The following is a 27,591-nucleotide window of genomic DNA, read 5'->3' as shown; positions in this document are numbered from 1 at the left end:
TTTTAATCCATCCCATTTACTGATTCTTGATTTTACTTCTTACACTTTAGGAGTCTTGTTAAGGAAGTCAGATCCTGGGCCAACATGGTGAAGATTTGGACCTACTTCTTCTTCTAGTAGTCACAGGGTCTCTGTTCTAGCACCTGAATCTTTGATCCACTTTGAGTTGAGTTTCATGCAGGGTGGGAGACAAAGGTTTAATTTCATTTTGTTACATGTGGCTTTCCATTTTTCCCAGCACCATTTGTTGAAAAGGCTATCTTTTCTCCAATGTATGTTGTTGGCACCTTTGAGATAACTGTATTTATGTTGGTTTGTCTCTATGTCTTCTATTCTGTACCATTAGTCTGCATGTCTGTTTTGGTGCCAATACCATGCTGTTTTTATTACTATAGCTCTGTAGTATAGTTTGAGGTCTGGTATTGTGATGCTTCTTGCTTCACTTTTCTTGTTAAGGATTGCTTTGGCTATTCTGGGTCTTTTATTTTTCCAAATGAATTTCATAATTGCTTTTTCTAGTTCTACGAAGAATGTCATTGGAATTTTAATAGGAATTGCATTAAATTTGCATAACACTTTTGGTAGTATGGCCATTTTGACAATATTAATTCTGCCTATCCAGAAGTATGGAAATCTTTCCATCTTATAAGGTCTTCTTCAATTTCTTTCTTTAGTCTTCTGTAATTTTCATTGTAGATGTCTTTCACCTCTCGTTAGATTGATTCCCAAGTATTTTAATTTTTCGAGGCTACTGTGAGTGGGGTAGTTTTCTTTATTTCTCTTTCGGTGGATTCATTACTGATGTATAGGAATGAATTTGATTTATGGGTATTGATTTTATATCTTGCTACTTTGCTGAATTTATTTATTGGTTCTAGAAATTTTTAGTGGAATTTTTTGGTTCTTCTAAATGTAGAATCATGTCATTGGCAAATAATGATAGTTTGAGTTCTTCTTTATCTATTTGTATATCTTTCATTTCTTTTCTCTAATTTCTCTGGCTAGAGTTTCAAGGACAATGTCGAATAAAAGTGATGAAAGAGGCATCCTTGTCTTGTTCCAGTTTTTAGAGGGAATAATTTCAATTTTTCTCAGTTTAGAATTATGTTGGCCTTGGGTTTAGCATACATGGCTTTTATGACATTGAGGTATGTTCCTGCTATCCCTAGTTTTTCTAGTGTTTTGAACATGAAGGGTGATGTATTTTGTCAAGTGCTTTGTCTGCATCTATTTAGGTGATCATATGATTCTTGTTTTTAAGTCTATTGATATAATGAATTATGTTTATTGATTTCCATATGTCGAACCAGCCCTGCATCCCTGGGATGAACCCCACTTGATTGTGATGCACTGTTCTTTTAAAATGTTTTTGTATGCAATTTCCTAGAATTTTGTTGAGAATTTTCGCACCTATGTTTATCAAGGATATTAGTCTAAAGTTTTCTTTCCTTGATGTGTCTTTGTCTGATTTTGGTATCAGGGTGATACTAACTTCATAGAACGATTTTGGAAGGGTGCCTTCCTTTTCTATTTCATGGAATATTTGAGGAGTATTGGTGTTAATTCTTCTTAGAAGGTCTTGTAAAACTCGACTGAGAACCCATGTGGTCCTGGGTTTTTCTTAATTGGTAGGCTTTTGATGGCGTTTTCTATTTCATTACTTGAAATTGTTCTGTTTAAATCATGTATGACAACCTGATTCAGTTTAGGTAGGTCATGTCTCTAGAAATTTCTTGATGTCTTCAATATTGTCTATTTTATTGGAGTATAAATTTTTAAAAAGTAGAAATCTGAATGCCCAACAAACATATGAAACTGTCCTCAACTTTATCAGAGAAATCAAATTAACACCATTATGAGATATCACCACATATCTACCAGAATGACTATCATTTAAAAAAATCCATACAATTCCAACTGTTGGCAGGGATGTGGAGCAAGAGGAACTCTGATACACTGCTAGTGGAGATGTAATTTGATTTAACTACTCTGAAAAAATTGGCATTATCAAATAAATTTGAAGCTAATGCATTTTATATGACCTAGCAATTCCACTTCTAGGTATATACCCAACATATATTCATCAAAAGTCATGTACAAAAATGTTCTCTGTTTTTTGGTACCAGGGATTGAACCCAGGGGCACTTAACCACTGAGTCACATCCCCAGCCCCTTTTTATATTTTATTTAGAGACAGGGTCTTGCTGAGTTACTAAGTGCCTTGCAAATCTGCTGAGACTGGATTTGAACTCGAGACCCTCCTGCCTCAGCTTCCTGAGTTGCTGGGATTACAGGTGTACACTACTGCACCCAGCTACAAAAATGTTCTTATCAGCATTTTTAATAGCCCTTAAACTGGAATAACCGAAATTGTTGTACATCACTAGAAAGTATAAAAAGTTATGAAATATTCACACAATGGAATACTACATAGCAACAAAAATGAATGAAATACAGCTACATATAACAAGGTGAATGAAACTTACAAACATAATATTGATGAACACAAAAAGATACAAAATATGACTCCATGGATATAAAGTTGAAATCAGGCAAAACTAAAGTAATGTGTTGGGACTCATCTATAGGTAGTAGAACTGTAAAAGAAAAGCAAGTACTGTTTTTTTGAGGTGCTCCCCAGCACCTCAAAACCCAGGAGTAGTCTACTACTGAGCTGCATCCCCAGATCTTTTTATTTTTTATTTTTGAGACAGAGTCTCACTAAGTTGCTGAGTGACTCCAACTTCCAATCCTCTTGCCTCTGCTTCCAGATTCACTGGGATTATAAGCCTGCACCACCATGCCCAGCTATTAGGCAAGTACATTATTAACACAAAATTCAGGATGTTAATTACTTCTTGGGAGAGGAAAAGTGGAGGTGATCAGGAAGGGAAACATGGGAGAGATTATTTTATATTGTCCAATTTTTCGTAGTAGAAAATTTCAGTTATAGGAAAAATTGGAAGAATAATAAAATTAACTCTCATGTATCCTCCAGTTAGAGTAACAATTGCCAACATTTTGGCATTTTGATTTACATCTCTTCATTTATACCTAAATTAATTTTGACAGCTTTAATGAAATATAATTCACATCCCATACTTTTCACCCATTTAAAGTGTACAGTTGAATGATTTTTAGGATAGTCACAGAGATGAGCAACCATCACCATATTCAATTTTAGAGCATTTACATGACATCAGAAATAAACCCCTTACTTTAAGCTATCAACTCTCTCTCCCTTCATCCTTCCAGACTTAAACAAGTACCAATATACTTTCTGTCTCTGTAGATTTGTCTATACTGGACATTTCATATAAATGGAACCATATATACATGTGGCATCTTCCACTTAGTATAACACTTACAAGGTTCATACATGTTGTAGCATGTATTAATACTTAGTCTTCTTGGGTTACTGTAACAGAATACCCACAGACCTGGGTGAATTAAACAACATAAATTTATTTTCTCAGAGTTTTGGATACTGGAAGTTCAAAATTAATGTGTTGGCAGGGTTGCTTTCTGGTAAGACCTCTTTCCTTTAGTTACAGATGGTCACCTTCTCACTGTCTCTTTACATGACCTTTCTTCTGAATGCCTGCAAAGAGAGAAAGATCTCTAGTGTCTCTTCCTCTTTTTATAAAGACACCAGTCCTATTGGATTAGGGCTCTACCCTTATGACCTCATTAAATCTTAATTATCTTCTTAAATTCCCTGTCTGTAAACACAGCCACATCAGGGGTCAGAGCTTCAATGCATGAATTTTAGGGGTTACAAAATCCCATCCATAACAATGCTTCATTCCTGTGTATGGCCAAATAATCTTCTGTTATGTATGTCACATTTTTTTTCATCTTTTCATCAGTTGATGGACATTTGGGTTGTTTCCACCTTTCATGAATAATGCTGCTGTAAACAGTGATGTACAAGGTTGTTTTTTTTTTTTTTTTTTTTTTTTTTTTTTTTTTTAGTTGCTGTCAATAAGAAATTTGCTTGTTAAAAAAGAAAATCCAAATGCTGGCATTGTCCAGAAAAAATTTAACAGTTTTATTTATAATTGTTATAAAGATGAACTGCTGAAACTTGTTCACTGAAACATTTTGACTTGCATTAATGCTTTACATCCTGGCATTTATATTAAAAATTCACACATAAATGAAAATAGAAAAATGGCCAATACCTGATTTCAGTCCCCTATTTTTCCACTCGTAATCATATACTTAGAGATCTTTTGATCCCATGGGAAAAAAATATCTTAACGTTCAGAACTTCCAATAACAGGAAGAAGAGAAAAAAATTTTTTTGAGAATGAAACGTTTCCCATCATGGTGAATTCTTAAGCATGTTCTCCACATATGTGGCGTGCTAGTTGGATGTCTTTTGGCATAATTGTTACATGTTCGGCATACATGGCACACAGGTTGGTGTCTTCAAAAAGGCCAACCAGATAGGTCTCACTTGCCTCCTGCAAAGCACCAATAACTGCGCACTGGAAGCGCAGATCTGTTTGAATTCCTGGGCAATTTCTCGCACCAGACGCTGGAAGGGGAGTTTGCGAATCAGAAGTTCAGTGGGCTTCTGATAACGTCTAATTTCACGGAGTGCCACAGTACCAGGCCTGTAACGATGAGGTTTCTTCACCCCTCCAGTAGAGGGCCCACTCTCACCAGCGGCTTTTGTAGCCAGTTGTTTCCTGGGTGCTTTACCATTGGTCGATTTGCGGCCAGTCTGCTCTGTACGAGCCAGGGTGGAAAGACCTCCTTTCTCACCCCGCTTCTCCTTAGGCTGGAGCTCGGCGAGCTAGAGGTGGCGCTCGCTCGCGCTGCACACACAATCCACGTACAAGGTTTTATGTGAACGTGTAAAATCATTTCTTATGGGTAAATACCTAGAAATTGAATTTCTGGCTCATTTCTCTTGGTTCAATTCACAGTTGAATTGCTGGGCATGTGGTAACTATGTTTAAGCATCAGAGGAATTGCCAGACTACTTTCCAAAGTGACTGCAACCATCTTACATTCCCACCAAAGTGAATGAGGGACTCAATTTTATTATGTACTTGTCAACACTTGTTATTATCTGACTTGTTTTTTCAGTACTGGGGATTGAACCCAGGGGTGCTCTACCACTGAGTTACATCCCCCTCCTTTTTTATTCTTTGAGACAGGGTCTCGCTAAATTGCTGAGGCTGGTCTCAAACTTGCAATCCTACTGCCTTAGCCTCCTGAGTAGCTGGGAGTATACCACAGTGTCCTATCTGACTTTCTATTATAGGCATCTTAGTGAGTATGTGTGGCATCTCATTGTGATTTTGATTTGCATTTCCTGCAATCACTCATGACATTGCTAATTTTTTCATGAGCTTATGACTATTTGCATTTCTTCTTTGGAGAAATGTCTATTCAAATCCATTTCCCCCCATTTAAATTGGATTATTCCTCTTTGTATAATTGAATTATAAGAGTGTATATATATATGAGTGTGTGTGTGTATGTATATAATGTATATTCTATAGAATATATACATTCTACTTTCAAATCACTTATCAGATATATGATTTGAAATTGTTTTCTCTTATTCTATGGTCTGTCTGTTCTATTTCTTGTGTCCTTTTTTATTTAATATTTTTTTAGTTGTTGATGGACACAATACCTTTATTTATTTTTATGTGGTGCTGAGAATGGAAACCAGTGCCTCTCACATGCAAGACAAGCACTCTACCACTGAGCTACAACCCCAGCCCTTCTTGTGTCATTTGTAGCACAAAAGTTTTTAACTCAGTGTGTGTGTGTGTTGTACTAAGTATTGAACCCAAGGGCAACATACCACTGAGCTACTTCCCCCAGATCTTTTAATTTTATTTATTTATTTATTTATTTATTTATTTATTTATTTATTTATTTATTTATTTATGGCACCAGGGATTGAACCCAGGGGTGCTTAATCACTGAGCCACATCCCCAGCTCTTTTTCTTTTTTATTTTGATATACGGTCTCTCTAAGTTGCTTAGGGCCTCACTAAGTTGCTGAGGCTGACCTGGAACTTGCGATCCTCCTGCTTCAGCCTCCCAAGTTGCTGGGATTACAGGAGTGCCACCATGCCTTGCAATTTTTAATTTTTATGAAGTCGAATTGATCTAGTTTTGCTTTTACTGATTGCATTTTTTGTGTCATTTCTTAAAATCCATTGCCAAATCTGAGGTAACGATGATTTACCCCTTAAATTTTCTTCTGAGAATGGTATTGTTTTAGTTCTTACATATAGGTCTTTGATCCATTGTGTATTAATTTTTGTATATGATGTGATATAAGAGACAAGACTTCACTCTTTTCATGTGACTATCCAGTTTTTCTGGCACCATTTGTAGAAAAGGCTATTCTTTCACAATTAAATTGTCTTGGCACCCTCACTGAAAATCAGTTGACCATAGAAACATGGATTTATTTCTGGACTCTCAATTCTATTCCATTGATCCTTATATTAATTCTTATGCCAGCACCAAATGGTCTTGATTACTGTTGATTTGTAGTAATTTTTGAAATCAGGAAGTATGTTTTCTATTTTGTTCTTGCTTTTCAAAGATTGTTTTGTCTATTCTGAGTCTTCTACATCACCTTGTCAATTTCCATGAGGAATCCAACTGGGATTCTAACAGGGAGTGCCTTGAATCTGTAGGTCAATTTGGGGAGTATTGTTCCCCAACAATTTAAGTCTTCTAACCCATGAACACGGTTCTTTCCATTTATTTAGGTCATTAATATCTTTCAAAAATGTTTTGTAGTTTTCAGTTTGTAAGTCTTATACTTCCTTGATTAAATTATTCTCAAATATTTTATTTTTTGATGATATTGTAAATGGAATTATTTTCTTAATGTCGTTGTTAATATATAAATTAATTATATGAGATTGCTCATTGTTAATATATAAGCACAACTGATTTTGTATTAATCTTATAGGCTGTAAAGTTTTGCTGAATTTGCTTATTAGCTCTAATAGTTTTCTGTGAATTCTTTGACACTTTGTGGATTCTTCATACAAAATTGTGTTATATGTGAATAGTCTTCATTTCCAATCTGGATACAATTCATTTCCCTCCCTCCCTCCCTCCCTCCCTTCCTTCCTTCCTTCCTTTCTCCCTTTCCTTGCCTTTGATTCCCTTCCCTTCCCTACCCTTTCTTTTCCCTTCCTTCCTTTTTGTCACATTTCTCTTGCCAATGACATTGAATAGAACAGGTGAGTATGGAAAAACTTGCTTTTGATCGTGAGGAGAAACCATTCAGTCTTTTACCAGGCACAATGTTACCTGAGTACTTTTTTATGGATGTCTTCATTACATTCAGAAAGCTTCTGCTATTCCTAGTTTGTTGAGTGTTTTTATTATTTAATCTTGAAAAGGATCTGGATTTTGTCAAATACTCTACTGCATCTAGTGAGTTATCATGTGGCTTTTCTGATATCTTTGTTTATTATTTTTATTTTACTATTATTATTAGGTACCGAGGATTGAACCCAGGCGTGCTTAGCCACTGAGCCACATCCCCAGTCCTTGTTATATTTTATTTAGAGACAGGATCTCACTAAGTTGCTTAGGGCCTCACTAAGTTGCTGAGGCTGATCTTGAACTTGAAATCCTCCTACCTCAGCCTCCTGAGTGACTGGAATTACAGGCGTACGCCACTGTGCCTAGCCTAGTCTACAGCTTCCTTGTGATATAGTTGTCTAGTTGTGGCATTAGGGTGATACTAGCCTCACAAAAATGATTTGGAAAATATTCTCTTCAATTTTTTTGCAAAGTATTGTGAAAACTGATGTTAATTCTTCTTTAAATGTTTGGTAGAATTAACCAAGGAAACTACCTTTTCGTTGTGAGAATTTTTTTATTGCTAATTTATTGTCTTTACTTGTTATAGGTCTCTTTGGATTGCATATTTCTTTGTGAGTCAGTTTCAGCAGTTTGTGTCTTCCTAGGAATCTATTCGTATTATTTATTAACTTACAATTGTTCATAACATTCCTTGATAATCATATCTTTTGTGTAAGATCAATAGTAATGTCCCTTGTGATTCTAGTAATCTGACTCTTCTTTCTTTTTTTCTCTTGGTCAGTCTAGCTAAAGGCTTGTCCATGTTGTTGATCTTTTTAAAGAACCAACTTTTGGTTTTACTGATTTTTTTTCTATTGCTTTCTTTAACTCTCTGTTTTCTTGATTTCCACTCTAATCTTTAGTATTATGTGTATCCTTTTAAATGTACTAATACTTGATTTTTGGCCTAACATATGGTTTATCCCAGAGAGTGCTCTAATGTGCACTTGAGATTAATATTTTTCTGGTGTGGGGTAGTGTTTACAGATGTCTGTTAGATCTGTTTGGTTTATATTATTGATAAGTCTGCCATTTTCTTGTTGATTTTATGTCTCCTTATCTATCCATTTTTGAAAGTCATATGTTGAAGTCTCCCTTATGATTGTGCTTTTGTCTATTTCTCCCTTTAATTGCCACTTTGCTTCATGTATTGTAATGCACGGTTGTCAGGTATAATTGTTGTCTTCCTGGTGAAGTGACCTTTTTATCATTATAGAATGTCTCCAATTTCTAGTAATATTTTTTTGTCTTAAAGTTGATTTTTATCTGATGTTATAGCCACTCCAGCTTTCCTATGGTTGCTGTTTGCATCTTTTCCCTCCCTTTTAATTTCAGTCTATTTTTTTCTTCTGTACCTGGGGATTATCCCAGGGGTACTCTATCACTACCTCAGCCTCCTAAGTCACTGGGTTACAGGCATGCATCATGGTGACCAGCACAATCTAATCATACTTTCAAATTTGAAATGTGTTCCAAAAGTATACATTGCATATTGTATTTTAAAAATATTTTTTAAGTTGTAGATGGACACAATGTCTTCATTTTATTTATTTATTTATATGTGGTGCTGAGGATGGAACCCAGTGCCTCACATATGCTAGGCAATCTCTCTACCACTGAGCCCCAGCCACAGCCCTATATTGTATTTTTAAAATCCATCCTTGCAACCTCTGCCTTTTGGATGGATTATTTAGTACATTCACATTCAGTGTCATTATTGATATAGTTGGATTTATGTCTGCCACCTTAATTTTTGTTTACTACATATATCTCATGTCTTTTTATTTCTGTTTTCCTCCTTTTCTTCTTTTTGGCATTAAAATAATTTTAAATATAGCATCTTAATATTTTTATGACCTTTATACTTTTTTAAGTTATTTTCTTAGTGCTTGTTCTAGGGCTTACCACATGTATCCTATCAGACTCACTTTCAGATTTATACTCACTTATTTCCAGTGAAGTATAGATACTCCTTCTATATAGACTAATATTTCTTAAGATTATGGATGGAAAAATTCTTTGTTATATGAATAATCATTCATCTTTTTTATATTGTTAAATGAGAAAAAACAAAATGAAAAGGTAGCATACTTTATAGTTCCAACCATATAACATTCTGGAACAGGTAAAACTATAGAGACATAAAAAGATCAGTGGTTGTCAGGGGTTAGGAGGGAAGAAGGGCTGAATAGGTGGAGCATAGAGGATTTGATGTGCAGTGAAACTATTCTGTATGATTCTATAATGTTGTATATGTGTCATTATACACTTTTTAAAAAAAATCCTTAGAATGTACACCAAAGAGAGAAACCTAATGTAAACTGTTGACTTTGGATGATAGTGATGTGTCAATGTAGGTCATCAGTTGTAATAAATCTACCACTCTAATGGAGGATATTGATAGAGATGGAGAGGAACAGGGAGAATATGAGAATTATCTGTACTTCCTACTCAATTCTTCTGTGAACCTAAAACTGATGTAAATAAAGTCTATTAAAATTTTTGTCACAGGACTGGGGATATGCTCAGTGGTAGAGTGCTTGCCTAGCATATGTGAAACTCTGTTTGATCACTAACACTGCAAAAAAATGTTATGAGACAGTTATGGTGGCACATGCCTGTAATTATAGCTTCTCAGGAGGCTGAGGCAGGAGGATGGTAAGTTCAAAACCTGCCTGGGCAACTTAGTGAGACCCTGTCTCAAAACTAAATATTAAAAAAGGCTGGGAATTGGGCTTGGGTTGTATCTTGGTGATAGAGCACTTGCTTAGCACGTATGAGGCACTGGGTTTGATCCTCAGCACCACATAAAAATCAATAAAATAAAGGTATCATGTCCATCTACAACTAAAAAAAAATATTTAAAAAAAGGCTTGGAATGTAGCTCAGTGATAGAGTGCTTCCCTAGCATATACAAGAGCCTGGGTTCAATCCCTAGTACCCCATAAAAATTGTTATGTAAATTTCACAATTTTTTGAAAGGGAGACATGTCTGGAGATAAGTGATTGTAGTTATAGTGCTCTAAATTTTTTTAAGTAGATGTGTCAATATGTTAACTTTAGACTTAGTTAAATATATTGGACTGTCAAAGTCCAAATTCTGTTTTTACCAACGCACTATCCTTCTTCTCTAGAATCAAGTTAGGAATTATTTATTTTCCAAAGTCTCTTAAGTTCAGTTCTGGCAAGTGAACAGCCAGATTCAGTGCCTGGGGTAATTTTTATAGTTGTTATAGCTTTCTTCTTCTTCCATACTTGTGAGGGTATCCTTATTGCCACATTTGAAAGTTCCTGACAATCTTGCTCTCTCCAAACAATTGATTTCTCCCCTTGATCCCCAAGTTACAATAGTTGAAAGGTAACAACCTGTTCTTCCACTCTTCCCCAGAAGTTAATCACCCTCTGCCCCTTTCCCCAGGGAGGAACAGTGGCAGAAACTTTGCCATTATACTTGGAAAGGTTCCTGACTCATGGTCAAGGGGATTAGACTAAGAAAGAAGACAAGCTAATGATTAAAGTGAGAGTTGGAGATAATGTTTCCTTGCTTCTATTCCTAGCAGTACTGTATTAGCATGTGATTGGTTCACATTAACACTTGACTTTCTATCTGTGAAACTAGGGAGACTGAATTGTTTCTGTTGATACCATCAGGGTGACTGACCAAAGGAGTCTGGGAATTTTTATAAATAAAATGACCATGAATCTTCTTGTAAACACCATGCCATTCCACAGCATCATTTCCTTTTTTTAGGTAGTTATTTTTTAAAATATTTTTAGTCGTGGGTGGGCACCTTTATTTTTATTTATTTATTTTTATGTAGTGCCGAGGATCGAACCCAGTCCCTCACACGCACTAGGTGAGCGCCCTAGTTAGTTATTTTTTAAAGAACAGATTGTTTGTACTGTCAAACAGATGCAGGCTTTGCTGGAAATGGAAGGAATGGAAGTGAGTTATAAGAGAAGTGTAAGGCACAGGTCTTATCTTCAATTGGAGATAAGAAATACCCAAGAGGAAGAAGGATAAAAGCAAACCAGTGAAATACCCACTAGTTTGGAGTGTGTGATCTTTTCTTTATATCCAGAGGTTAGGCTGACCTTTGAGGAAGGGGAGGAAGTTTTGTGTAGCTAATTAATGTTGAAAAATGAAGATACCATGCAGATTTTTTAAGAGTGAAAACCAACAGATTTGCTTTCGAACACCCTTGTGGGAGGCTATATTTTCTCTTGAAGAATAGCTCTGCTAATGCCAACTGTGATCTGTTCTTTCAAGTCTTCAGCAGATTTTAGAAGCCTTCTTTTCCTGACCCTCCTTTCTGTCACCAGTGTTGCTGCCTGTCTTGGAAAGTAATAGGACTCCACTCCTTGGACAGTGTTCTATATCCTAGCTGGTCCACAAGTTTAGATTAACCTTTCACCTAGTTTGAGCCCAGGACTGAAGTTTGACTCCATCAAGGAAAAGTGGTGAGAGATATGATCCTATGTGGACACCGTCTTAACTCTCAGTAGGGCAGTGCAAATCAAATTAATAAAATGGGGATAGTTCTGCTTTCCAGATGTTATTCTTTCCTGGTGACCAATAATTTTATGTGATTTATTTTTTACTTTCCATCTCCCCAAAAAAGGGCAAACTCCATGAGAGTGGTGATCATGTCTTTTTTATTCTCTTCCATGTCCTCATCTTCTACCCTGGTATTTGACATCATAAGTGTTATATAACTATTGGCTAAAGGAACTAATAGGTTAACTAATTAATCGAGACTTAAATCCTGACAGGATATGGATGGCAACTAACAGATGAGTAAGTAAAGGTTGTGTGGAATAAACTGAGGTCCTTGTTGGGAGTCAGGAACTGATGATAGGAACTGAACAAGAGATGTGGTCTTCTAGTAATAGTGGTGAGGGAATGAAATTAACATTTATTGAGTATCTGCTAAGTGCCTGTAGTTTCACAGGTATAAATTCATTTAATCTTCACAATTCCAGAAGTATGTACTATTATGGTGTATGTTTTACAGATGAAGAAATAGAGATGAAAAGAGGTTAGATAATTTTCTAATGATTACTATTGTGTGATAAGCTCCCATGGGTCTCTCATGTTTCTGCACAACTTATGAGCAGAGACAATGACTGACATTTTTTCCTGACTCCTTTCCCAGGATATGTGTATAGTGAATAGCTTTGAAAGATAGAGTGTCTCCTTCTATCTCCCCAAAATCAGGCATACTTACTGCCCATCGCAATAGATTACAATTTATTAAATTCACTGTTGCTCCTCCGTAACACAACCCAGAGCAGGTGCAGATGCTGCCTGACCCTCTTTTAGTATCGCCTACAGGACTTATGAGCAAGAGATACCAATATAAGATGATGCTTATATTCTGGCTAATATTATTGCTTTGAGAAATAAAGTCTCTTATCTCTGACCTAGGGGTCTTTATCTTATGTCTTCTGCCAGCATTCATGAAAATGTGTCAGGTTAACTTGTTAGCTTTCAGGTAAAGATAAAATCTCAGTATCTTCTCCCAGCCTAATAGCCACATAGGTGAAAAGCATCAGAATACAGAATTGCACCCATGTCTCTTTCACTCTGGAACTCACACTCTTTCCCCAGGATGGTGTTGCTTCTTGAGCTGTACTCAGATAGTTGCTACATCATATGACATCATTCCTCCCTGCTCTTCTTCCATACCCATCTGACACTAGACCTGAACTCATTTTTCAAGTTTGATAGGTATCTGTCCCATTAGGAAAAAAGAGAAGAGGTTTAAAGTATCCAATTTTCTTTCTTTCTTCTCCTAAGTTAATGGTAGTGCTTTATCTATGGACCCATTTTCTTAGTCATGCTATTTTCTCAGGACTATGGTTCTTGCAATAGTCAGGATTTTACCAGGCAGATGCATATTAATGGAAGGCATTCCCAGAGGACACAATTGGAATACCTTAGACACTTCATAAATAACCAGTTAGTTTTAGCTTTTGGGGGGCTGTTTGCCAGACTCTACATTAACAGACACTAGCCTCCTATATATTCCTGCTGAACCACCTGAGTGTAATAGGTAGTCCTGGTGGTGTACGTGATGGGATCCCAAGATCACATTTTCCACATATTTCTAAACCCCAAATTAACTGTATAAGCAGTTTCTGTAGAGGTTTTTAATCTTGGGAGGCCCAGATATCCCTTTTGTTTATTTAGGTCTTTTGCTCTCCTTGTCTGCAAACTCCTTTTATCCCCAACAACATTGGGGTATTAGACAATCTTTCTCTTTGTTTACTAAATCTAGAAAAACAGCTGCCAGCTTGGGGTTGGAGAGAGGAGGAACAGGAAGCCATGGAGAAATGAGGCCATTCTCACTTATCATGTCCCCAGAAGATGACTCTACTAGAAGGCCCGATGATTTGTCTAGCACTTGTACCAAAATGATTGCATGCCATCCTCACAAGAACCCTTCAAGGACACTGAGGTCCAAAGAGACTAAGTAACTCATCCAATATCACACTGTGAATTTGTAGCAGCTTTTGGGTTATAATTCCTTTCCCTACTATGGATATTGAGTAAGTTCAGAGGACAGATTCAAGGAGGTAGAAGCATACAGCATTAGGATGAAGATTCATTTATTCTGACAGATTCTGGTCATTCTGCCCAGAAGACAGAAACTCAGGAGGCAAAGAACAGGGTAAAGTCAATTCCAAGCCATGCTTCCTTCCATAAAAGCAGGGTAAGATTATTCAGGTGGCTTACAGATTGGCATACGGCAAAGACATGGGACTGTGGACCTCTCCAAAACTCTGCTATCTCTTCCTCACACCCCTCCAGCAGCTGTTGCTCTTATCTGAACAAAGAATGGTTAACTTCTTCATTTCTGGGCATAGATTTACTAAACTGAGCTCTACTTAGATTGGAATCAGAGTGGTGGAAAGAAAACATCTCAGAAAAGGACTGCATGAGTTGAGGTTTCCACTAACTTAAACCAAACAGAGGACTGGAGATAGGAAAGTGTGGCACGTGGGACACAGGCATCTTCAAGTTAAGAAGGGTCTTGAGAAAGTGGGGTCAGTGCTCCTTTTTTCAACTTGTGGTCTGCTTGAAGATGCAAGAGAGTATAAAATAATTAGCTTAGCTTTGGCCTGCCAGCTCCTCAGGTGGACAGTAATATTCCCTATAGATCACTTTTTTGTCATGTAAGCATTAGGAGTTCTTTAAGAACTGGGAACTTCATAGAGGGTACATTAATTTAATCTTTTTATCATAGATAATAAAGGTTCACTTCGAATACTGCAAGAAAAGTAAAATTATAGGGAGGATACACATGGCCTGGGAAACCACTAGGTTCCAAAGAGTTCTAAGCAGCAGCATCTTGTGCTCTTCACATAATGTCCCTGTTTCCCTCTGTAAGTTTTTTGTATTCTTTTCTTGCCACTCACTGGAAAAGTCTCTCCATAGTCTGTAGAAACAATTCCACAGGGTGCTTGTCTGATTCTCTTAACTTGTTACTATCAATCCTATAGGATTGTGCCAAGCTACCTTATCTGTCATCAAATTGTGGAGCTATTCCTGTTATAGTAAAGGTCACCTCCATGCACAACTAGCTGGATTTGCCTTTCCAAGCAGGAGACAGTGAACAGAGTATTGGACATGGCAGACTCCATGACTGACAGGTCTAATACAGAGGGCTTTCTTCCAAAGGTCAGCCTTGGTAACAACTTGCTGTTCAGCAATTCAACTGAACAGAAGAGTCAGTTCTTTGAGTATGTACTATGTCTATGCCAGTGCTTCCCAAATCATGGTCCTTGAACTCCTGAATCAGATTCATCTTAGTGCTTATTAAACCTTCAAATTTCTGGGCCCATACTTCAGACCTGCATAATTAGAATTTTGAAATTGGGATAAGGAAATCTGCATAGTTAACAAGCACTGCATGTAACTCTGTGCATACTAACATTGAGAATTTCTACCTTATATTCTTCAAGTTTTAATTATTGCTTCTTTCTGGAAAGTTCTTTCCCTTCCTTCTCTGCTTGGTGAAATCTTGTCCCATCCCTAGAGGCCAAGTTTAGATATAGCTGCCTTCATGAATCTTTCCCTGATTTCATGTCTCCTTAACTCTTAACACTCACTGGTTCAGAGAGATGGAAGATATTGCAGATATAAGAATGGGGTGCACGGGGGCTGGGGAGATAGCTCAGTTGCTAGAGTGCCTACCTTGTAAGTACAAGGCCCCGGGTTCAATCCCCAGCACCGCAAAAAAAAAAAAAAAAAGAATGGGGTACAGGTACCTATTGGGGATATATATGAGAAGGTACATCTGGGATGGTTCTTGGGATGAGGATTTATATTTGGTCCCTGAATTTTTATTTTTAAAAATGTTAAAAACTGAAAGTAAGCTATGATGAATAACAGCATAATCGTCACCTAGAAATTGTTAACATTCAACAATATTTGCACACATGCTCTTTCTCACAAATATTTCACAAATACAGCACATGTCTGTATTTGGTTACATTTGAAATTAAATTGCAGTCATGCTACTCCACAACTAAATACTTGAACATGTACCTTCTAAGAACAAAACCATTCTTTCATTTTCTTGCCTAATCATACCATTATTACATCTAAGAGATTTAATATGTTAATATGATAGAATAACATTATCTAACATTGGGTTCATATTAAAATTTCTCAAATTGCATACAAAACATCTTAGCTTATCTGTGTTGACATTATTGACATTATTCAGTCAAAATTCATGGATTTTATTTGATCATCTTTAGTCCTCTTTAATCTAGATTCTGGAGCAATGCTCAGCTTTTTTTTTCAATCAATGATACCAATTTATTTGAAGAATCCAGATCAGTTGTCTTAAATGCAACTGGATTTTTCTGGTGGTTTTCTCATGATTACATTCAGATTAAACATTTTTGGCAATACTACACAGAAGTAATGTTGTTGATGACCTATTGCATCACAGTAGGTGGCCCATATGTATCCATTGCCCTGTATTAGTGACACTATATTTGATCCCTTAGCTAAGGTGGAAGTCTACTGAATTTCTTTATTGTAAAGGTGCATTTTTTCTTTGAAAATAACAATCTTTGGAGTAATACTTTGAGACTGCATGAATATCCTGCTCTCCCCAAAACTTTCACCAGTGGTTTTAGAACCATTGATTTAATTGCCGTCTTGACAAAGAATAACCCTGAGAAGTCATATGTTCTGGGAGCTACTTTACTAAGAACATCCACATAACACATATAATAATAATGCTGCTGATAATCATCATCATCATCATCATCATCATTATCATCATCACCTTTGTGGAGTGAACTAGACCAGGTACTTATATAAATTAAATCATTTGATCCTTGTGCCAATCTAATGATTTTACACATAGGAAAACTGAGGCTTACAGAGGTGAGGGTCACAGAGCTATTAAGAGTGGGAACTGGGTTCAAATCCAGTTCTAATTGTAGAACTCATGCTTTAAACCATGCTCCTTAATAAACAATAATTCCACCCAACTTGAGAATTCTCTTGCCATTTTCTTCTGAAGAGTTCCAGGCCCACAGCATTCCTGAGAGTGAGGAATCAGACATTAGACTTTCAAGGGGGTGGGGGAGAGGGTGCAACAGAGAAATCAATTGGCATTCCTGTGGTCTTACAGCAAGTGAGTAACTGAACAGGGCTGCTGATGAAGAGACCTTTAGCTCTTGCTTATGAATTTGACTTTGATTTAAGAGGCAGCTGAGAGCCACTGTGATTTCTGACTAGTGCTTGCTGAATTCAGAGTGAGTTCAGGTTGGATTAATATCGCTGTCCTCGGTGTGGGAAAATGCAGCTGCTTGATAATAAACAGACTTGCAGAGTTGGGTGGAAAAGACCAGTATTGCCTAACAGCCCCTTCTGTGCCTAGCACACTTGATTGACTGTCCTTACATTTACAGCTCTCTGTCCAGGCTGTCATCAGGGAAAAACTTCTTAGAATCTAGCTAGCGCAAGAAGACCTCTCACCCACACCCTGCACCCTCCATCCTCAACAAACAGGGGAAAAAAAGGCCTTCTAAATGTGCTCAAATTTTGGGCAACTCACAGTTATCTCTGTAGTTTGCTGAGTCTCTCATGAGAATGCCCAGTGCAGTGCTGCAAACGCTGCAGCGAAATGAAAAAGCAAACAAACTAAACCACAAAAACCAACAACCCCAAGACTCTCCTCTGCTCAAAAGAGCCATTTGTAATTTGGAGCTTTATTGAACAATGTATCTTCAGTTTGCCCATTTCTTAGTGACAGAGGTATTAGGAGAACATATCTGCACCTGTTGCAAAGTTTCATTGATGTCTGGAGACAGGCAGACAGATACACACACACAGAGTATCATCCCAATTTTAGCATATGTGCTGTCGAGCCAAACACATGTACATATAAAGTATCATCCAAGTTTAGCATATGTCCTGATAAAGTAAACAGCATTATATATAGACACAAAGATTTCAAGGTTGGAAGAGTACTAAGAGGTCATCTGGCAAAGTCCTCCATCCTACTCCTCGCCCCCTGGCAGTGGATGCTTAGAGCATCTCTGCACTGCAATACCAAAGTTTGAGCGGCTCCAGTGACAAGTTGATCACTGACTTTCAGAGGCAGCTGGTCTCTCTGGGCAGCCTTTTAAAACAAAGGTCTTATTAAATGAAGTGAAACTCATCTCCCCTATATGTTCTGGCCTTTCAGGGCTGCTTCCTTCCTTTGGCATCACTCAGAACAAGGGATGTCCTTTTCCAAACAGGCTCAACCTTCTTGTCCTGGAGAGACCAAAACTAGCATCACAGTTCCCAGTCAGGACTTCCTGCTGTGACTCTTCTTTCTCTCCTGCCTGTTCCATCTTGGTGGCGTTTCTAAGGTTAAATTCTCCCAGTTGATACTGCCCCACCTATATTGTACTGTTTTTCTCTGCCCACCAAGAAAGCAAAGGCTTCTGGGTTTCTGGGCCCCCGTGGGTCCACTGCAGTACCATCAATCTGCTTGCCAAAAGCCATTTGAGGCAGCAGGTAAGTAAGTGGTTAGAGAGGTGCATTGGGTTTCTGAGAGGCACCAGTCTAGCTGAGGCAGAAATAGGCTCTAACTTAATAATCTGCTCATCACACACAGTAAGAGACACCCTGACTTATTCAAAGACACTGTGGGTGGTGCAGAGGATGAATAAGCATGATTCACTGCCACTCTGGCACCCGGGGCACGAAGAATAATAAAACCCAAAGAATTGTAGCCGCCTGAGTAGTAAATTAAGAGATCCGGGGCTCAGCTAGACTCTAGACATCAATGTTACCATGGCAATAAAGGGCCCCAGCGTTCAGCAGCTATTACAGAGCAGGCATCTAATAGGCTAGTCTATGTCACAGCCAAAGCCCAAGGGGCTAGCAAAGAAGACCAATTAGCATATCCATTCATTACGGGCCTCTGCACACTTCTTCTCTTAATTCCAATTAGTTGTTTGTTTGAACCAACGTTTCTTGCCTGCATTATACTCATTAGTGCCTTTTAGCCACTGGAAATAGGCTTGAATTTCCACAAGGACCTCACAATTTCTCAAGCCTTCATTTTTTCCCTAGGGGTCTAAGCTTATACAGTCACAAACCCGGGGCCTTCAATCCCTCGAAATGAAAGCATCTCTCACTGTACAACTGTACTCGACAGATGGAAACTGCTCAGGAATGTGATGCGCTAAGGGTTCTTCCTGGAACCTAGTGAAATAGGGATCTGGGGCCATTATCTACGACCATTCAGGTCAAGGAAACCCTCTGGCCTTAGCCAGTGATCCTGCTGGCTATGCCTGCTGGCCACTATTCAGAGGCTAGCTGTTCGGGAGGGGGAGCTTTGGGCACTGGAGACCAGACTGGCATCATCAAAGTCAGGCAGTAACAGTTCCAGTTTGAAAGACTGCCCTTCAAGGGCCAGCCCAAATCCTGCCTATTCCAGGAAGCCTTCCCTGATCATTGTAATCCCAAGTTCCTTCTTCTTCCTCAATGCATTTTGAAAAGGACACCCTTTACTGGGCAGCATTAATGGACAGCAATAGGCCCTAACCTGACACAGAGTTTCCTTACCCAGTGGCTTCAGAATCCACAGGTCACTAATGCCAGAAGAGACTGGGATTCTATAAAGCACTCAACAATGCCTGGGTGAATCCAATGCCAAACAACTCTTAAGCTCCACTGCATATGCCCAGAGTCTTCCCAAGGATGTAACCAATCCCTGAGGTAAGGAAAGTTCACAAGTGCTCTTTGATGATTCTGGGACACATTACTCCTATTCACACACACATTGGTGGAATGACCCACAAGAACGGATGCCTTGAACTAGCCAATCTCATGGTGAAGTAAGATTCTCTGAAGGGTATTACCATCTCTTCCTTCCACTGGGAACAAAACAGGAACAGTCCATAAGGCTGTTTCTATTCCCATTTGCCAACACTCTCAGCAACCATATAGTTTTACTAGAGCAGACAACCAGGACAAAGTGCTTATAAGAGCAACTGCTAATACTTGTGCCCAAGCAATGGGCATGTAGTTTTAGAGGCTTGGATAATTTGCCTTTAAATCTGCTGTCATATTCAAGGTCTCATTTTTTTCCTTCCTCTCTTGCTTTTGTAGCCACTGCTCCATTTGCTGCCTCATTGGCCACTTCTGGCTCCATTCCGCTGCACTGCTAAGCATATTGCCTTTTTTTCAAAATTGGCAGAAATGGGTTCTCCTTTAATTAGAGCCTTTTGAGCATGAACTCATACAGATTTTTGTTTTTGGCACCCTATGGGATTTGGTTATTTTACCCCACCCAACAGCTGACATTCCAGAAGGCAGTCTGGACTATAGTAGAAATACATTGCAAATATATTAAGTATCTATCAAACCACCAATTGCCCAGAATGCTAGGGAATGAAAGATCCTGGAGAATGGAATATCTTGTTACCTGAAGTCATGTCACTCCAAGTCACCATAAGTCCCCCTACTCTTGTTTTTTAAAATGTTCCTAACATGATCATGCTTTCTTTTCTGTCTTAGTAAGACAAGACCAGTTAACCTATTCTTTTTTGATTTTGAGGCTTCCAAGGACCTCAGAATCCTCATATTTGCCTTCAGGAATCACAAAAATACTGGAGTAGAGAAGGTGTAAGAGATAGAGCTCATGCCAGAGAAAGCCCATATCCCCAGAATATATTTTGCTTTTATTAAAATCCAAAGAGAAGAATGAATTTTTCCTTTTGTACGGGTTTCTTTCTTTTCAAAGAAGCGTTTGAGACTTGGTTAAGGAAGAGTCCTGATTACTAATATTATAGTAAATGGAGTCCTTTTTTAAAATTAACCACAATTGAAGCCATTTTCATCAGAATAGCCTAGACTTGGAGTTATTAAATATAAGTGATTGTGCTGTTTTTCTTGGTTATGAATATGTCCTGAATCTGAGTTTCTGCAACATCCTCAGCCACCTGAGTATAATGGGGGTGATTTTGAAGGAAGGGTCACAGACTCCATCCAGGCCTTTTAGCCACCCAGGCTCCAACGGAATGGACCAAACAAACCAAAATGCTATACAATGTTCTTGGCTGTTTCTACTAATTTTCTTTTGTTGGATCCCACATTGGCTTCAGTAGTTACATATGTCTGGGAAACTGACACTGCAAAGTTCTGGCTTGTTCCCTGCCCTGATGCTAAGGGATAAATATAGATCTCAACCACTACAGAAATTTGGCCAGGATTCCAAGGGGTGTGTGTATGAGGGGCAGTGACTGATGGGGCCACTCTGACATGTGGGCTAGAAAAAGACTTCTTTACATCTAAGACCCTCTTTAGGGTAGGAAGAAGTAAAGCAGGAGCCTTGCTTCTAAAATCAGAAGGCATAATCCACATTTTAAGGAGCTCGTGAATTGACACAAATAAGGAATATTGTAGGTGGTTTAGAGTGTGTATGGGGAGGGGGAGGGAGAGAGCAAAGGGAATCTTTCCTGACACCCTAGATCCTTTTGCATGAGATCAGCCTTATGAAAAAAGCAAGTTATTCTTGGCCATCTCCCCTCACCCCCAACTCCCACCCATGCCCCACCCGCTGCACACACTGATAGCCAACTCTCAATTGAGAAGAATATGACTTAAGATTTCCATTGGGCCCATCATATCTCAGGAGCTGGAGAAGAGCAAGGGGTGGAAAGACACACGAAGGGGGGGGGGGTGAGTGGCTCATCCTCGTGACCCAGAATATCTCCCCCTCCCTGTAATGATGAGCTTGCTTTTCCATAAGGGCTTTCCTTTGATTCAGGGAAGGGGCCAACCAATGAGAAAAGGGCATGTTAGATTATTTTGGGGAAGGGCTCATGCCAGGAGGGTTCACTTTTACCAGGCTCCAAGTGTCCCCAGCAACCAGTGTCTCCCGTACCAGCAGAAGAAGCTCCAGAACGCTAACCCACTTGCTGCCTCCACGGCGTCTTTGCCCACCGAACAGCAATGAGAAGACAACTCCGGTCCAGAAGGGCTCCGGCCTTTCCTTACGGTTATCGCTACAGACTTGTGAGTTCCAGGGAGTAGAATATTTTGCTGCCACTTTTTAACGGGGTGGGTTGAGGGCTGTTTAGGCCTTGGCTTAAGGCTTCCTCTCGTTGAAATGTGCAGAAACAGTGAAGTTTAAGGAAGGCCAGGGTTTCCAGAAGGAGCGGTAAGTCCCAGCCTTCCAGGGCTCCCTAAATTGCTGAATGGAAGGAAGAAGCCCCTCTTCCTGTGGAACAAAGATAAGGGAAGGGGATGATGCCAGAGAATAAGGGGCTTTCTAAAGTATTTTCTTGGGAGTCTGGAATTTGAACAGACCTTTTGCAGTGTGAGAGTAGAGATTTCATTCTGATAGTGCAAAAAAATTAGCCAAGAGAGAAGGGAAGGAGAAGAGGAAATGAAAAGCACTACCTACCCAGCTGTCTCAGTCCCTTTGGGTGGTAGCTTCTTAGAACCCAGCTGCTGTTTTTCTAAAGCAGAAATTCCAAACTATAGCTAAAATCATACAGTCCTTGATAGGAGCTGGGAGGAATCCTAGCTACCATTTCTCCAGAACCCCATCATTATGTAAAAGGAAGCTGCTGGGGCTCAGCGTGCCAGAGTGACTTGCAAGTTAGTGGAGAAACCAAAGTGAGAATGAGTCTCTTCACTTCTAATCTTGTCCTCTTTCCATCGTATTTGTAGTATGCAATTCCCCATGCCCCTGACCCACCACCTGGCCTGCCACTGCACCCTGCCTAAAACACACACACACACACAAACACACACACACATGCATATCTCTTTTGTGTCACCATTTATCTCCAGGTTCTTTATTTGATCCAAAAGTTTCTTTGCATTTACTTTGCTCTAAATCACTAATATATGCCCCACTTTGTGGGGGTATTCCGAAGCCTTCCTCAGAGAGGATTGTGATCTGAGCCACAGGAAGAAACAAAGCAGAATCCATTTTTCTTTGGATATGACCATTTATATAATGAGGGAATTAAGTGAAGACTATCAATAGCCAGAAGAAGAGGACATGAATTCTTCTAACCCCACATCAACTACCCAGGGCTCCCATTTGCTTTCTAACCACAGTTTGTAGAATCTTTCTTTTGATATCCCCAAAGTCCCTTCCAGCTCTTGGAGGAATCATGGTCTGTAGGACATATATAACCATTCCTTTCTTGGCTTCTTTTTTATGTAATGCTGCTAAAGTTGTGGATAATTTCAATTACTTGGGTTTTAAGTACATCAGAGGATCTTACTCTTTATAATACTTGATCAAATTGAAAAAATTATTTGATGCAATTGTATGCTTAATTTCTCTTTTTAAATTAACCAACCACTCAAGTGTTTACAGGGTGTTCTTCAATGCAGGGCACAAATTTATCCTTTGGGTCATACTGTTTGTTTATATATTTGTTTATATGTTCATATATTTAGATTGCTCAAAATGGAGCCACCCCCTGTCCTTCAGACTTCCCTTTTAGGGAAACGTGATGGCTTCGGCACACACCCACTATCATACTCCAGCACACTCACATACTCTATCACATGGGGATAGCACCACTTTAGGAAACTGACAAAAACAGAACCTTGTGGGTAAACATTCTCATAATCAAAGGATTCTCTACCAAATTTTGTTTGGTTGCATGAAAGTGCATTTTACACAGGATTTAATTAATGAGGAACTTTTGAGGAAGGCTTCTCTTGTACAATGTGACGCTGCCCTATCCCTGGAAGCAGAGAAGAGGAAAAAAGATATTTGAGGTTCCTAAAGTAAGGCTCAGGTGGTGTAAACTCTGTGGGGGAAATAAGCTCTGAGAAGATTAATTCTTCCCAGGAGGGCAAAGCTTTAATGACAAGCCATTTTAAATAGGATTATCATGAGAGCTCATACCTACAAATAAGATCAGGCTGAGGCCATGGCCGGCTGTCTCCTCTGTAGAGTAGAGGTAGAAGCCAGATGTAGGTAACAGGAAAAGGAAGTTGTTCTGAAAATATAAAGGGAATATAAATCCCTCCATGATGAAATGTCACATTTCAAATTCTCGAAGATTCTCAGGTATAGTAGATTCTCTAAGGGCCGTGATGACTACCCATTCTAGTGCACATGATTGCTGAGGTTAAGGTGACAAGCTTTGTGAGAGTCTTCCCCTGGAGTCTTACATCAGGACTTTAAAGTCAAGTAGGTATCATTGATATTTGGTCAATACTCACTGGGTACTTAGCTGTGGGCTTCACACTGTGAAAGGCCAGCATGAGGTTAGAAAATATGAACCCCCCCCCACTCCGGGTGCTCAAAATGTCGTTCGGGAGGCCACGTGTGTAATAGGTTCACATGCAAGTGAAAGAAGATTTAAGAACTTTTCTTAATCCATTCAACATTGAGTGACAGATGAAGTTTATTTTCCTAAGCCTTACACTGTGAATTCATATTACAGTCAGAAATCTTTGGTTATAAGTGCCTACAATCTCTTGGGAACACAGAACCTAAGTCATTATCATTCTTCATAAATCTGCTAAGCAACTTCTAGGCACTTATGCTTAATGTTGGTAGAGTAGAAACATCATCATCCAGAGTATCAAGACTCAGGTTCTGAGACTGTCTACTCTGTTATGAATTCGCTGTATGGCAGATCCTGTCCCTTCTCTGGGCCTCAAATGGACAAGCAAATCTTGGATGTCCCTGTCAGTTCTAATATTGTGTGTTATATAGAGCTATACATTTGAACAAATTAGGGAGCAATTCAAGAGTGCTTATAATCAAGAGCTAGATAGTGCTGGGCAGACTGAATGGTGAGAGTAGAATCTTGTCATTCTTTATCACTTCTGCTGATTTTGAACAATCCAATTTGCTGGACTCCCTCACCAAAGGCAGCATTTTTAGCCGAGTGCCCTCTAAGTGGCCTTTGAGGAATCAGGCAGGGAGGGGGCAGCAAGGAGCCCCTGGCCTCTAGCATTTGACATATCCAGCCCCAACAGGTGCACAGGCCCTGCCACTCTTCAGACTTGGACAGCAGAGAGAAGGGAGGGTGGCCTCATTTTCTGTTGCTGCAGAGAGCCTTGGCAAATGCCCAAAAAGCAAAGATACAGTCTTCCAGTCTGTGGCTGGAAGGCATTTGAAACACCACTTGGTGAGGTCTGGGTTTTTCTTTTTCCTTTCTTTGTATTTTTTAAAGTTTCTTAGAACCATTTAGAATAGATTACAATTTCATATCTTAAGTAATGGCCACAATCAGTCTATCAACAAATAGGTGCTGAGTACTTCCTATATGCCCAGCTTTTTGTCTAGGGTACTGTGGGGAGGGACTAAGAAAGTTATCTGTTGGGGTCCCAGCTCTCAGGTGGTCTGTCTGTCCAGCTTAAGGCAGAAAGGGGTTCCAGCTAGGGCAATAGTTAAAGAAGCAGCAAATAAATCCCCATCTCTTGTTTCCATTGGGAAGGCAGTCCAAGGTTTGAGGAGGGGTATAGCAGTTGGCCTCTCCTCTTGATGCCTGTCCCAGGGTATTTTTAGGCACAACTTGGGATGGTGAGGTTGAGCAGCTGAAAGTGCACAGGGTGTTAGGACAAAGCAGGCTAGGACTGGGAATTTGCCATCATAGACATAAATGTCTAAGACTAGTCCATCCTTCAGTGTGAACTCAACTCTACCCTGACAGGTCAAAGTTAAGCAGAAGGCCAAGGTCCCAGGACAGAGTAGTGATGAGAGATATCCTAGGGGAAGAATCCAAATGCCTAAAGCTGAGACTAAAGCTTACACCTCTATGGAAAGAATATTTACTCAATATGGGTCATAGAAAGAACATTTCCTCCAAAAGAACAGAGAAAGAAGATCTGTTGTAACAATGGATGTTTATGGGCAAGTGGAAATTTGAAGCATTTTCAAATATTGAGTTGTTCCCACTTATTTTTGGCTGATGGGATGTGCCATTGGAAATTTTTTTCAAAAAGTAGATTTTGTTTTGTCTCTGTTCCAGGATGATCAGGATGAAGTGAATCAGAACTACTTAGCAGATGAAGAAGAAGAAGCAGAAGAAGAGGCTCGCGTGATGATGGTGCCTAATTTGGAGGAGGAGGAAGAAGAGGAGGAGAAAGAGGAGGAGGAGGAGGAGGAAAAAGAGGAGGAAGAGGGTCAGGGTCAGCCAACAGGCAATGCCTGGTGGCAGAAATTGCAGATCATCAATGAATACCTGTGGGACCCGGAGAGAAGGATGTCTCTGGCCCGAACAGGTCAGAGTTGGAGTAAGTCCCATTTGTCCCAATGCCCCAGTCTGGTGTCCTTTGCTTTTGGCGTGGTGTCCAGGGCTCCTTTACCATACACTGGATGGACTTGTTTGCAAACTTCTCTTAACATTTCACATAAAGGCACCAATACCTAGGGAAATGCCTGGGCTATGGACAGATCCACCAAAACAAACTCCAAATAGATGAACAAATTTGATTGTGTAACTGAAATCCACTTGGCTCAACATGAAATGCAAAGAGATAGTGAATATGAGTTGAAAAAGCATAGGAGTTCTAAAAGTCCCAACCCTGTCATTTTCTATCAGGTGACATTGGGCTCATCATTTACCTTCTCTTAGCCTCAGTCTCCCCACCTACCAAATGAGGCAAACAATCCCTGCCTTGTCTTTCTCACAGGAGCACTGTGATACTCCAATAAGATGTTAAAATTGTAAAGTTGAAATTAGTATGCAGAAGACTATTTCTAGGATGAGACCAAGTCCCTGTTAACCTGATCAAGGGTTTGTTTGTTTATTGGTACTGGGGATTGAACTCAGGGACACTTAACCATTGAGCCACATCCCCAACCCTTTTTTATATTCTATTTTGAGACAGGATCTCACAGAGTTGCTTAGTGCCTCACTAAGTTGAGCCTGGCTTTGAACTCATGACCCTCCTGCCTCAGCCTCCAGAGCTGCTGAGATTACAGGCGTGTGCCACTGCCCCCAGTCTGATCAAGGGTTATAAAGCCTTATCACTTCACCCATTAATGTTAGAGAAGGAGAACTAAGATGCCTGTCCCTGGCCTCAGCTTGGGGGTGCTTTACTGTCCCATGGTAGACTCAGAGAAATTGGATTGAAGGGGATCATTACCAAAGATTAGGGCTGAGCCTCCATGCTGTTTGCTCTATGACAGAATTTTGTTCCTTAGCTTTTTCTTTTTTGTCACATGTTGCCACCATTTTTACTTCACAACCTCCCCCAGCACTACTTCCCAGGGTCCTTCCGACTTAAACTATTACTGCTGGGCCTTCTCCTCAGGAGATTTTTGCCTGTAGTAAAATTCACACTTGCCACACTCTACAAAACCCAGAAACAGAGCAGCTGCTGGTTTGGAACTCAGTGAATCCAAAGGAGAAAACAATAGAGGACACCATGGATGAAATAAGAGTCCCCTAGTGCCAAGCATCTAGGTTGCTAAGGTTGGTGGCCATGCCTTCCAAAGGCCCCTGTGACTGATAATTCTCTCCTTTGTATTTAATGTGGCTAATTCAGCTCAGTGAGGGTGAAACAGCCAGCCCTGTTTCCTGGAATTAGGAATAGCAGGTGTGGGGCTCTGAACAATGCTCATCTCCCGTCACCCCTCCTCAGTTCCCAGCTCCACCCCTGCCCATCCCTCGAACTCTCAACTGGAACAAATGTACCATTTAAGAGACATTCCAACATTCTGGAAGCTGCAGACAAATGCTGGACACTCACTGGGGCTGCAA

At 39.4% G+C, this 27,591-nt stretch overlaps 1 protein-coding gene, 1 long non-coding RNA gene and 1 pseudogene across 7 annotated transcripts in view; 1 reads left to right on the top strand and 2 right to left on the bottom strand.

Moving 5' to 3' along the window:
- Positions 1 to 3,445: 3,445 nt before the first annotated feature.
- Positions 3,446 to 27,591, bottom strand: part of LOC306650960 — a 44,183-nt gene continuing 20,037 nt past the window's right edge. Inside the window, exon 2 of the long non-coding RNA XR_013761071.1 lies at positions 3,446 to 3,601. This is a non-coding gene — a long non-coding RNA (uncharacterized lncRNA). The remainder of the gene's footprint in view (positions 3,602 to 27,591) is intronic.
- LOC306651068 (histone H3.3A-like) lies at positions 4,002 to 19,122 on the bottom strand (annotated as a pseudogene). Its single transcript has 2 exons — positions 19,030 to 19,122; positions 4,002 to 4,804 (listed from the first exon to the last, which is right to left on the bottom strand). The product of its transcript is annotated as a histone H3.3A-like (transcript).
- Positions 21,533 to 27,591, top strand: part of ATP1B4 (ATPase Na+/K+ transporting family member beta 4) — a 39,941-nt gene continuing 33,882 nt past the window's right edge. For 2 of the 5 annotated variants that reach the window (XM_079123410.1, XM_079123409.1), the window contains exons 1-2: positions 21,533 to 21,913; positions 25,855 to 26,119. In XM_079123410.1, the coding sequence (XP_078979536.1) occupies positions 21,851 to 21,913; positions 25,855 to 26,119 (328 nt within the window). In that variant the 5' untranslated portion in view covers positions 21,533 to 21,850. Of the gene's footprint in view, positions 21,914 to 25,854; positions 26,120 to 27,591 lie in introns of those variants that run through there. The other 3 variants (XM_079123408.1, XM_079123407.1, XM_079123411.1) reach the window with 3 other exon arrangements.

This window comes from Sciurus vulgaris (genome assembly GCF_902686455.1).
Source record: "Sciurus vulgaris genome assembly, chromosome: X".
Taxonomy (NCBI): domain Eukaryota; kingdom Metazoa; phylum Chordata; class Mammalia; order Rodentia; family Sciuridae; genus Sciurus; species Sciurus vulgaris.
Note: the sequence above shows the minus strand (reverse complement) of the source record. Positions and strands in the feature narration are given on the sequence as shown.